Source organism: Phacochoerus africanus, chromosome 8 (assembly GCF_016906955.1).
Source record: "Phacochoerus africanus isolate WHEZ1 chromosome 8, ROS_Pafr_v1, whole genome shotgun sequence".
Taxonomy (NCBI): Eukaryota; Metazoa; Chordata; class Mammalia; order Artiodactyla; family Suidae; genus Phacochoerus; species Phacochoerus africanus.
The window spans coordinates 28,208,629-28,222,399 of NC_062551.1; the positions used below are offsets into that span (position 1 = coordinate 28,208,629).

Genomic DNA, 13,771 nt, shown 5'->3' on the forward strand with positions numbered 1-13,771 from the left:
GTCCAAGATACTAGTGCCATAATTTTCTGGGCCAGTGAGAGTCTCCTAACTGGCTTCCTTGCACCTGCCCCTGGCCCTCAGACCTGGGCAGATCACACCCCCACTTAAACTTGTCAATGGCTCCTGGTAACATTATTGAGATAACTCATTATCTCGCCAACCCAGTCCTAGCCATCAGTCCCAAAGCTGCTCAAACTCTCCAACCCAAAGTCCTTGGCTAGGCTCAAGTCCCCAGGTGACATCATTTTCAAAATTCTTTTTACCTTCTAGCAACAAATCTATAAAATCTACAGATACATAAATGAACGCGAAAAAAGCAGATGTATAGAAAACTCTATGATAGATCACAAATTATGTACCTACGTATTTCATAAAACTTGATGCGCTGGAGTATAAATCAACACAAAATTTTTTTTTTGCCTTTTTTTGCTATTTCTTGGGCCGCTCCCTCGGCATATGGAGGTTCCCAGGCTAGGGGTCGAATCGGAGCTGTAGCCACCGGCCTACGCCAGAGCCACAGCAACGGGGGAGCCAAGCCGCGTCTGCAACCTACACCACAGCTCACGGCAACGCCGGATCCTTAACCCACTGAGCAAGGGCAGGGACCGAACCCGCAACCTCATGGTTCCTAGTCGGATTCGTTTTAACCACTGCGCCATGACGGGAACTCCCCAACACAAAGTTTTTAAAAAGGGAGAGTACATCATATTCATGACCATGATAGAATAAAGCCAGGCTCAGCCAATTAAACATATAATTAAATAGTACCTAATCATTTGAAAATTAGAGGGTATTCTATTCTCTTAAATAAAACCTGGGTCAGGAAGAAAATGAAGGATAAAGAATGAAATAAATACTTTAAAACAAAAAACTAAAACTAAAATTTATCAGAAGTAGATAAAGTAGTACTTGAAAAGAAGGACAAAGAAAATAAAAGTAGAAGCAAAAATCCTCAATAAAATACTAGCAAACTGAATTCAGTAACATACACTAAGAGGAAGTTCCCTTGTGGCACAAGGGATTAAGGATAGAGCATTGCTACATCTGTGGCGTAGGTCACAGCTGCAGTTCAAGTTCAACCCCTGATGCAGGGATTTTCACATGCTGTAGGTGTGGCCAAAAAAAAAAAAAAAGAGTATAATACAAAATCAATGTACAAAAGTCAATTACTTTTTGGGGGGTGGGGGAGTCTTTTTAGGGCCGCACCAGTGGCATATGGAGGTTCCCAGGCTTGGAGGTCAAATTGGAGCTGCAGCTGCCAGCCTATGCCACAGCCAAGCAATGCCAGATCTGAGCTGCATCTGCGACCTATACCACTGCTCACCTCAAAACACTGGATCCTTAACCCATTGAGTGAGGCCAGGGATTGAATCCACATCTTCGTGAATACTAGTTGGGTTCTTAAACTGCTAAGCTGTAACAGGAACTCCTCAAATACCTTTTATTTACTTATTTATTTATTTTTGCTTTTTAGGGCTGCACCTGCGGCATATGGAGGTTCCCAGGCTGGGTGTCCAATCAGAGCTACAGCCAGCCTATGCCACAGCCACAGCCAACGCAGGATCTGAGCCATGTCTGTGACTTACACCACAGTTCACAGCAACGCCAGATCCTTAACCCACTGAGCAAGGCCAGGGATTGAACCTGCAACCTCACGGTTCCTAGTCAGATTCGTTTTCACTGTACCACAATGGGAACTCCCTCAATTCCATTTTATACACTTGCAATAAACAACCTAAAAATGAAATTAAGAAAACAATTACATTCACAGTAGCATCAAAAAGAATAAAATACTTAGGAATAAATTTGCAAAACTTACACTCCGAAAACTACAAAATATTGTTGGAAGAAATTAAAGATCTAGGGAGTTCCCATTGTGGCTCAGTGGTAACTAATCTGACTAGTATCTATGAGGATGCAGGTTTGATCCCTGGCCTTGCTCAGTGGGTTAAGGATCTGGCATTGCCATGAGCTGCGGTGTACGCCGCAGATGTGGCTGGGATCTGGCATTGCTGTGGCTGTGGTGTAGGCCAGCAGTTACAGCTCCAATTCGACCCCTAGCCTGGGAACCTCCATATGCCTCAGGTGCAGCCCTAAAAAGACAGAAGGAAAAAAAAGAAAGAAAGAAAAATATGAAAGATCTAAACAAATGGAAAAACACGTCATGTTCATGGATCAAAAGATATAACATTGTTAAGATGGCAAACTGATATATAGATTCAGTGCAATCTTATCAAAATCTTAGCTGACTTGTTTAGGAATTGACAGGCTGATCCTAAAATTCATACGGAATTGCAAGAGACTCAGAATAGCCAGATTCTGAAAAGGAGAGAAAAAGCTGAAGGACCCACATTTCCCAGTCTCAAAATTTGGGAAAATCTGTTGTTTCAAGACAATAGTAATCAAGACAGCGCACGAGTTCCCGCTGTGATGCAACGGAATTGGTGGTATCTCTGCAGCAGCAGGACACAGGTTCAATCCCTGGTCCGGCACAGTGGGTTAGAAGGACCCAGCATTGCCAGAGCTGTGGCATAAGTCACAACTGTGGCTTGGATCTGATCCCTGGCCCAGGAACTCCATATGCTATGGGACAGCCAAAAAAAAAAAAAGACAGTATGGTACGAGTGCAAGGAAAAACATATAGATCGATGGAATAGAACTGAGAATTTGGAAATAAATCCATACACCTCTGGCTCAATTAATTTTCAACAAAGGCACCAAGATGATTCAACGGGGAAAAAATAGTCTTTTCAACAAGTGATGCAATTGGCACAACACTGTAAATCAACTATACTTTAATTAAAAAAAAAAAAAAAAAAAAAGAGGAGTTCCCATTGTGGCTCAGTGGAAATAAACCCAACAAGTAGCCATGAAGATGCAGGTTCGATCCTTGGCCCCACTCAGTGGGTTAAGGATCCAGCGTTGCCGTGAGGTATGGTGCACGTTGCAGATGTGACTTGGATCCGGAGCTGCTGTGGCTGTGGCGTACACCAGCAGCTATAGGTCCAATTAGACCCTTAGCCTAGGAACTTCCATATGCCACACCTACAGCCCTTAAAAAAAAAAAAAAAAAAAAAAAAGAGGCTTGACATCTTAGTCATTAGGGAAATGAAATGAAAAACCACAAATGAGCTATCACTTCACACCCACTAGGATGGCTACAATCAAAAAGTCAGATGAGGGAGTTCCCGTCGTGGCTCAGTGGTTAACGAATCTGACTAGGAACCATGAGGTTGCGGGTTCGGTCCCTGCCCTTGCTCAGTGGGTTAAGGATCTGATGTTGCCGTGAGCTGTGGTGTAGGTTGCAGACATGGCTCGGATCCCGCGTTGCTGTGGCTCTGGTGTAGGCCAGTGGCTACAGCTCCAATTGGACCGCTAGCCTGGGAACCTCCATATGCCGCAGGAGTGGCCCAAAAAATAGCAAAAAAGACAAAAAAAAAAGTCAGATGAGGAGTTCCTGTTGTGGCTCAGTGGTTAACGAATCTGACTAGTAACCATGAGGTTGCGGGTTCAACCCCTGGTGCTGCAGGTTCAATCCCTGGCCTTGCTCAGTGGGTTAAGGATCCAGCGTTGCCATGAGCTGTGGTGTAGGTTGCAGACATGGCTCGGATCCCGAGTTGCTGTGGCTCTGGTGTAGGCCGGCAGCTACAGCTCCAATTCCACCCCTGGCCTGGGAACTCCATATGCTATGAGGGAGCAGCCCAAGAAATGGCAAAAAGACAAAAAAAAAAAAAAAGAAAGTCAGATGATAACAAGTGTTGACAAAGATATGGAGAAATCATAACCCTCTTACACTGCTAGTGGGAATGAAAAATGTGGCAGCCACTACAGAAAACAATCTGGCAGTTCCTCAAATGATTAAGCAGTGCTACCATATGACCCAGCATTTCTACTCTTAGATGTACACTCAGGAGAAATAAAAACACATGTCTACACAAAAACCTGTACAAAATGTTTGTAATAGCACTCAATCAAACAAAGGATGGAAACAATCCCAATAACCATCTATTGTGTGTGGATAAGCAAAGTGTGATATAACCATGCAACAGAATATTATTCTGCCAAAAGAATGATGCTCTAATACACACTACAACTTAGACTAACCTCGAAAACACTATGATAATTGAAAGAAGCCAGTTATAAAAGGCCACGTATTATATGAGTCTACTGATATGAAATCTCCAGCATAGGAAAATCCATGGAGACAGAAAGCAGGGTGGTTTCTGTTTCCAGGGGCTAGAGGGAAGGAAAGTCAGGGGATGCCTGATTATGGGTATGGAGTTTCTCTTTAGGATAATGAAAATAATCTAGAATTAGACAGTAGTGATGGGAGTTCCCGTCGTGGCAATCCAACTAGGAATCCAACTAGGAACCATGAGGTTGCGGGTTCAATCCCTGGCCTCACTCAGTGGGTTAAGGATCCGGCATTGCCGTGAGCTGTGGTGTAGGTCACAGACTCAGCTCAGATCTGGCGTTGCTGTGGTTGTGGCGTAGGCTGGCAGCAACAGCTCCGATTTGACCCCTAGCCTGGGAACCTCCATATGCTTTGGGTGTGGTCCTAAAAAGCAAAAAAAAAAAACAAAAAAAAAACAGTAGTGACGGTAGCATAACTTTGTAACTGTATTAAAACCAGTAAATTGTATACTTTAAAGAGGTGAATTTTATGGTATTTTAAGAATAAGTAAGAAAACAGATCATGGAGTTTCCTTGTGGTACAGTGGGTTAAGGATCCAGCATTGTCACTGCATTGGCTAGAGGCACTGCCATGGCGCATGTCCAATCCCTGGCCCAGGAATTTCCGTGTGCCACATGTGTAGCCAAAAAAAGGGTAAGAAAACAGATTGATAACACTAATTGTCCTTTCTTTAAATAACTAGCAAAATGGACTCAATCTAAAAGATCAATCATGAAGATGATTTTTTAGGTTTTGATAATATTAATTATAGTCATTTCCCTATAAATTAATAGAACCAGATGTCCAAAGCAGAGTATACTGAAACTGATGCCACAGAAAAAAGCTGCTACTAGAACAAGCTAATAAGAGAGGAAGGCGGAAGGAGTGAGACCAGCGCTGTGCCTCAGCCCCTTTTCCCTCCTTGGTTTCTCTCCAAGTAACTTGGTTCCAGGGGCTTCTCTGGCCTACCCTGCCCACCTGCCACCTGGGACCAGCTGCACTGCTGGCCTCTTCCACGGCAGACCCTTTCTGAAGCCCTCAATGCGCAGGCTGGGATGTTCTGCAGAAAGTCAAGTTTGAAGAGGTGGGAAGAGGGAAACACAGACATGAAGAAGAGGATCCACCTGGAGCTGAGGTATTTTAAAAGAGAAAGAGAGAAGTAGAGGATACCAAAAAATATCCTCCCCAAAAGACCAACAGGCCCTGATGGAGCACCAGCCAACTGGCACTGATAAGTTTTCCAAACTTTCAAATAGAAAATAATCTATATACACAGCAATGAAAATAAGGAACCCCTCCCAAAGACCCAGTAGGATTCTTCTCAAGTCAGATATATTGAGTTATCTCAATGTACACTCACAAGGCATTTATAAATTTAACTGTCCACTTCTAATGAAATGCTTCCAGTTAAATATTTTAGGACAAGGAAAGGGAGTTTTTATTAAAGCATAATCTACCACCTCCTAAGGTGCCCTGACACACCTGAACTCTTACAGTTCTTACCTCCCAGCAGCCCCAGCTCAGCCTTGACCCCTCTTGGAAGGCCTCCTCTATACTAGTTCACTCCTGAACTAGCAAACCTGATCACATCTTGGGCCTACTCAAAACACTCCTGCAGCCCTCATTGCTTACATATAGAAGTCCAGGCTCCTTGCCATGGTATCCAAGACTTTTCCTTCAACTTGCACATCCTGACTATTCCCAGGAAGTCATCTCATCAGAGCAGACAACCTATGGATCCATTTGTAGGCCCTACAGAAATATCGCCAGAACCATCTGGCAAACTCTTAGTTGCCCCTACATGCCCGGCTGAGACACCACTGTGAAGTTGCAGTAACCACGCCAACCACTATCCTCCACTAAACCCTTGTGTAACAAGGAAATAAATCAACCCTCAAACATTTCATCTGGAGTTAACATCAAAGTCTCAAATTCTAGACACTTAGTGACTAAGGCTACTACCATCACACCCCTCCCACCAACCATACAGCCAAACAGTCCAAACAACCTTCATCTCAAACAATGGCCTCTCAGAAATCAGAAGTAACTGGCAGAAAGACTTTAGCTGCTACCATTCTCCATCTTGCACCTCACCACCAAAGTACAGGCAAGCAGTTTCAGGTATAACCGTTTATGAATGATGATACTTTCAGTTTGGGAGAATGTTATAAACAGAAAAAAAAAGTGATCTTCAGAAACTGGAAAGCACCAAAGGGGATTCTGATCTTCCAAACCCAGTACTGAGATGAAGAGTGGAAGGCTCACCATCATTTCTGAGACACTGTCTCCTCTTTATCCCTGCATCAGTCCTGTGCCAGGTCCGCCCAGGCATTGAGCCAGCCCCATATCCGGAAAAACCAGAGGCATCCGTCATTTCTAGGGAGAATCCCTATCTAGATGTAACCTGATTCCTACTTTCCACCTTAAGGAATAATCAGAGAGATGATCAGATATGGCAGGAAGAAAAACCCTCAGGAGCTGGCATGCAGAGTGAAAATAAAGACTGGCGCAATACCCATAGAATATCCAGGCCCCTTTCTCTTGTCAAAGAGAGATGTACCGGTTAAATGCCAGCTCTCCTGGTTTGTCAGTGTGGAGACTAACATGTTATCCACTGTCCCCAGGCCCTTTCTCCTTATGGGGCTACCCCTATGCCCAGGCAGGGTTTGACTTTGCAAAATTACATTAACAATGTTAGAGCACGTGATCTGCAGCTGACCTCTAAGCAGCCCAGAAGGGTCCAAAGCCCCATCTTATGAACAAAGTGAACAGACTAAGCCAGCTCCATATGGCGCCATCTTTTTTTTTTTTTTTTTTTTTGCTTTTTAGGGCCACACCTGCAGCATATGGAAGTTCCCAGGCTAGGGGTCGAACTGGAGCTATAGCTGCCAGCCTACACCACAACCACAGCAACTCCAGATCAGAGCAGTATCTGTGACTGACACCACAGCTCACGGCAACGCAAGATCTCCAACCCACTGAGCAAGGCCAGGGATCAAAACCACATCCTCATGGATACTAGTTGGATTCGTTTCCACTGCGCCACAAGAGAATTCCCCATCTTTTATTTTTAGGGCCGCACCTGCAGCATATGGAGATTCGGGGGTTGGGGGGTCAAACTAGAGCTGTAACCACCAGCCTATGCCACAGCCACAGCAATGTCAGATCCAAGCCACGTCTGCATCCTATGATCAAGGAAACACTCGATGCTTAAACAACTAAGCAGGGCCAGGGATTGAACCCACATCCCCATGGATACTAGTCGGGTTTGTTACCACTGAGCCACAATGGGAACTCCAGGAAATTATTTTTCTAAGCCCCTTGTTCACAAAGAAGCAGAGGAAGGGACACTGTAGACACATCTATTCAGCTGAGGCCAAGGGCTTGTATAACAGAGATCACAGCTGCGATGCTACACAAAGAGACCAAACATGCCACACACATTCTGATTAATAACTAAAGGCCAGTTTCTGCTCAGATCAAAGCCAACATTTTTTAAAAAGTCAGATTCCTGACAATTAGTTGAATCCTGAGCAAGTCTAAATTTCAATACTTGAAATTAGTTAATTAGAAAAAAAAAATCAGATTGCTATTGAACAGACTGGAAAAGACATAAGGTTTAAGTGCTGCTCCCTCTGTGGAAAAAGCCAGCTGCCTCCTCTGTGTCAGAGGCATAAAAAAGTAGAGAGGGCCCAGGCAAAAACACAAGGACTTTGCCTGCCTCTGTCACAGTGACAGGGCAGTTTGCACCATGTCACTTATGCCGCTCTAGGAACAAATGGACTTAGGACCATTTTCTGGAACGCACCAGCTTCTGGTGGAGGCTTCTGTCCCCATATCCGTGGCAAGTACAGGCGTATGCATGAGCTGCTAGGCAGAAGACAGCTGAAAAGATGTCTGAGTGGTAGAGGAGGCCCATCTGCAAGGTCCAGGACATTCCACAAATCTGAGGTTACTGACTGTAAACCTAAGTCTGGTACACTTCCTCCTGTTTATTAAGAAATTGCCCCCAGGGAGTTCCCTGGTAGTCTAGGTGGCTAGGACTCAGCACTTTCACTGCTGTAGTCCAGGGTCAATCTCATGGTTGCTAATCGGATTCATTTCCACTGCGCCACAATAGGAACTCCCCAGATTCAATTTCTGCTCTGGGAACTGAGATCCCATCAAGCCATTGCACGCCATGCCCCCACCCACCCCAAAAAAAAGAAAGAAAAAGAAATTGTCCCAAACGTGTTCCACATGGGAGGTCACTTAAAGACCACGGTCATTAACATACAGATGGCCAGTAGATACAGGAAAAGATGCTCAACATTACTAATTATTAAAAACTGCAAATCAAAACAATGAGGTCGGAGTTCCCTGATATCTCAGCAGGTTAAAGACTTGGCATTGTCACTGCTGTGGACACAGATTCAGTCCCTGGCCTTGGAACTTCTGCATGTCGTGAGTGTGGCCAAAATAAAAATAAATAAATAAATAAATAAAAACCACAATGAGGTATGACCTCACAGTGGTCAGACTGGCCATCATTAAAAAGTCTACAAATAAATCCTGGGAAAGGTGTGGAGAAAAAGGAACACACCTACAGTGCTGGGAGCAGTGTAAGTAAGTTAATGCAACCACTATGGAAAATAGTGTGGAGGTTCCTCAGAAAACTAAAAATAGAATACCATATGATCTAGAAATCCCACTCCTGGGCATACACCCAGACAAAACAATTATTCAACGGGATACACAACCCCCAATGTTCACTGCAGCACTATCCACAACAGCCAAGACTTGGAAACAACTTAAAGGTTCACTGACAGATGAATAGATTAAGAAGATGCAGGGTGTGTGTGTGTGTGTAGATCCATAATGGAATGCTACTCAGCTATAAAAAGAACAAAATAATGCCATTTGCAGCAACATGGATGCAACTAAAGATTATCATACTAAGTGAAGTCAGAAAGGGACAAACACCATACAGTATCATTCATATGTGGAATCTAAAATATGGCACAAATGAACCTATCTACAAAACAGACATGGACTCACAGACACAGAGAACAGACTTGTGATTGCCAAGAGGGAAAGGGGAGGGAAAGGGATAGACTGGGAGTTTGGGGGTAGGAGATGTAAACTACTACATTTAGAATGGATAGACTAATTAAACTCAATCTCCTGGGATGAACCATAATGGAAAGTAGTATTTAAAAAAAAAAAAAAAAAAAAAGAGGAGTTCTCTTGCGGTGCAGTAGGTTAAGGATTCAGAGTTCTCACTGAAGTCGCTTGGGTCGCTGTTGTGGCAAAGGTTCTATCCCTGGCCCGGGAACTTCCATATGCCAGGGGGGCGGCCAAAAAAAAAAAAAAGAATGTACATGTGCCTGCGTGTGTGTGTGTGTGTGTGTGTGTGTGTGTGTGTGTGTGTGTGTCTGTGTATGACTAAGTCACTTTGTTGCACAGCAGAAATTAGCACAACACTGTAAATCAACTATACTCAAAAAAGACTGTGGTCATTAACATGGTAAATTAAGTCTCAGACTGGTCAAGCAAAGGCCAATGGGAGTGAGGGCTACTGGGGTGTATCCCCACTGGGGGCAAGCTCAGGTTGCTTGGTTTTAAATGTAAACAGTTCAAATTCCATGAAGGACAATCATTTGCCCATTAATTTTTGGAATGGAAGCCCATACCATTCCAGCCCAATGGCCACCTTTCAGGATCCTCCACCCAATGGCTTGGCTTGGCGTAGGCAGCCAACAAAGTCCTCTCCAGTCTGTTGGCTGCCACCATGACTCTCAACAAAGAATGGATCAAGAGAGCAGAAAAAATGTCCTCTTAACCAGTGACTCACCAGGAAGTCTGTTCATGCTGACTCCTTGAGCTGAGAGTCCTATTCCCATGTACCTTTGAAAAAGCACATACACAAAAATTCTGGTTAGCAAATGATTACGCATCTCCCTTCTCAAATATTTCTTGGTAAAAAGCAGGAAAAAAGGAAAAGCAATGGATGTAGAGACTCTTTTAACACAGCAGTGGTTCTTGGAAAACATTTACATTTGATTTTCTAATGGAAATCATCTCAATGCCTTAAGCAGCTAAAGAAACAGGAGGTAGTATCTGTAATCAAGAGCTTCAGGGAGTTCACTTTGTGGCTCAGTGACTTGACAAACCCAACTAGGATCCATGAGGATGAGGGTTCAATCCCTAGCCTCGCTCAGTGGGTTAAGGATCCAGCATTGCTGTGAGCTGTGGTATAGGATCTGACATAGCTCAGATCCCAAGTTGCTGTGGCTGTGGCTGGCAGCTGTAGCTCCAATTCGATGCCTAGCATGGGAACTTCCATACGCTGCAGGTACAGCCCTAAAAAGAACAAAAAAAAAAAAGAAAGAACCACTGGAGGAAGGTTTCCTCTGAAACCTTCCGTTTCAGAGGAAAATTTCTTGGAATCACTGCTTCCAGTCCCTTGGTTTCTGGCTCCAGCTAAGATGGCAGAAACTATTTGCCAAAAGTGCCTAAAGTAGTTCAATCCAAGGTAGCGCTTAGCAGAATAACGCAAGATCAAGGCCACAGGGACAAGCCATTCTTCAGCAAGGGCCAAGACATGCTGGACCCAACGTACAGGCAGCTGGGAGACAGAATTAAGATGGTGGAGTAGAAGGACTGAAGCTCACCTTCTCTCATAAAAGCAACAAAACTATAACCAACTTCTGAACAACCTTCAACAAAATAGACTGCAAACTATCAAAAATGATATTCTACTCCAGAAGACAGAAAGGAGGCCACATCGAGATGGTAGGAGGAGCAATTAATGCGATATAAGCAATCCCATATCCACTGGGTGGGAAGCCCAGAGACTGGAAAGAAACTGTATCACAGAGGCTCACCCATGGGAGTGAGGGTTCTGAGACCCACGTCAGGTTCCCATGTCTGGGGATATGGCATTGGGAGGAGGAGTCCCCAGAGCATTTGGCATTGAGAGCCAGCAGGGCTTGTGCGCAGGAGCTCCATGGAGCTGGGGGAAACAGAGATTCCACTTTTTTTTTCCCTGCCTTATACAGCCACACCTGTGGAACATGAAAGTTTCTGAGCTAGGGGTTGAACCAGAGCTACAGCTGCCAGTCTACGCCACAGCCACAGTAACTCAGGATCTGAGACACATCTGCAATCTACATCACAGCTCACGGGATCGCCAACCCACTGAGAAAGGCCAGGGATCGAACCGGCATCTTCACTGATAGCAGTCGGACTCATTTCCACTGCACCACAATGGGAAATCCCGGAGACTCCACTCTTGAAAGGCGCACATAGGCTTTCATGTGCACTGGGTCCCAGGGCAAAGCAGAGATTCCATAGGAATCTGGGTCAGATCTGCCTGCAGTTCTTGGAGGATCTTCCTGGGAAAACAGGGGTTACTGCAGTTTGTTGTGGGGGAAGGACATGGAGGCAAAGATCTCAGGAATAATTGTCAACATGAACTCCTCTAGAGACAGCCACTTTTGAAAAATCTGGCCCCATCCATCAGGGCTGAGAAGCCCCAGGCCAAACAACAGCCCCACCCATCAGCAAGCAGGCTGCCTAAAAACACCCTAAGCACACAGCCTCCTCTAATCACACCCAGAGACAAAGCCCCACCCACCAGAGGGATAAGAATTTGCTTCACCTACCAGTGCCCAGGCACCAGTCCCTCCCATCAGGAAGCCTGCATCAAGCCCCCATACCAACTTCAGACATCAGAAGCAAGAGAGGCTATAATCCTATTGTCTGCAAAAAAGAGACACACCAAAAATCTATACAAAATAAAAAGAGATTTATGGCTCAAATAAGGGAACAAGAAAAAACCCCAGAAAAATAGCTAAGTGAGCTGGAGATTACCAGCATCCATGAAAAGGACTTTAGACTAATGACAGTAAAGATGATTCAGATCTTGGAAATATGCCATGAGCTGTGGTGTAGGTTGCAAGTGTGGCTCAGATCTGGCATTGCTGTGGCTGTGGCTTAGACCAGCAACTACAATTCCATTGGACCCTTAGCCTGGGAACTTCCAGATGCCACAGGTGCGGCCCTAAAAAAGAAAAAAGACAAGAAAAAAAAAAGATCTTGAAAATAAACTGGGGGCAAGGATTAATAAATTACAAGAAACGATGAGCAAAGAAATTCAAGATTTAAGGATTAAGCAAGCAGAGATGCAAAATACAGTAACAAATGAAAAACTCACTAGAAGAAACCAACAACATCATACAGGAGGCAGAAAAATGGATAAGGTGGAAGACAAACTACTGGAAATCACTGACACAGAACAGAAAACAGAAAAAAGACTGAAAAGAAATGAAGATAGTTTAAGAGAATTCTGGAACAACATTAAACACACCAACATCTGTATTACAGGGGTGCCAGAAGGAAAAGAGAGAAAGGGCCAGAAGAGATAATAGCTGAAAACTTCCCTAACATGGAAAAGGAATCACTCACTCAAATCCAGGAAGCACAAGTACCATATGAAGTAAACCCAAGGAGGAACAAACACCCCAAGATATGTATTAATCAACTGACCAAAATTAAAGACAAAGAGAAAATACTGAAAGCATAAAAGGGGAACCCTGCTAAGGTTACTGGCTGATTTTTCAGCAGAAACTCTGCAGGCCAGAAGGGAGTGGCATGATATACGTAAAGTGATGAAAGGAAAAAACCTCCAACCAAGATTACTCTACCCAGCAAGGCTCTCACTTAGATTTGAAGGAGAAAGCAAAAAGCTTTAAAGAAAAGCAAGGGGGAGTTCCCATTATGGCTCAGCAGTAATGAACCTCACTAGTATCCACAAGGATTTGGGTTCAATTCCTGGCCTCACTCAGTGGGTTAAAGATCTGGCACTGCTGTGAGCTGTGGTGCAGGTTGCAGACGCGGTTGCAACTAAGAGCCCAACAACTTAAAACAATGTTATATATATACATACACACACTCCTATATCAAAACTTCATGGTAACTGCAAGCCAAAAATCTACAATAGATACATACACAAAAAAGCAAAAGCAATCCAAACACAACACTGAAGATAGTCATCAAACCACAAGTGAAAAGAACAAGAGAAGGGAAGAAAAAAGACCAACAAGGGAGTTCCTGTTGTGGAGCAGTGGAAAATGAAGACACAAAGATCTGTGTTCAGAAAAAGCAGGATAGGAGTTCCCAACGTGTTGCAGTGCAAACGAATCTGACTAGGAACCATGAGGCTATGGCTTTGATCCCTGGCCTCACTCAGTGGATCAGGGATCCCATGTTGCCGTGACCTGTGGTGTATGTTGCAGATGTGGTTAGGATCCCCTGTTGCTGTGGCTGTGGTATAGGCTGGCAGCTGTAGCTCCAATTCAGTCCCTAGCCTGGGAACCTCCATATGCCATAGGTGCAGCCCTAAAAATCAAACAAACAAACAAACAAAAAAAGACCAACAAAAATAAATCCAAAAAAGTTAACAAAATGGGAACATGAGCATACATATCAATAACTACCTTAAATATAAGTGGACTAAATGCCCCAACCAAAAGACAGAGACTGGCTGAATGGATACAAAAACAAGACCCATATATGTGCTGTCTTCAAGAGACCCACTTCAGTTCTAGGGACACA

General features: G+C 44.1%; 1 protein-coding gene across 2 annotated transcripts in view; it reads right to left on the reverse strand.

Moving 5' to 3' along the window:
- RANBP10 (RAN binding protein 10) overlaps nucleotides 1-13,771 on the reverse strand; it is a 76,815-nt gene that overhangs the window by 36,340 nt on the left and 26,704 nt on the right. For both annotated transcript variants that reach the window (XM_047789850.1, XM_047789849.1), the window contains exon 3: nucleotides 10,008-10,060. In XM_047789850.1, coding sequence (XP_047645806.1) covers nucleotides 10,008-10,060 — 53 coding nt within the window. The remainder of the gene's footprint in view (nucleotides 1-10,007; nucleotides 10,061-13,771) is intronic.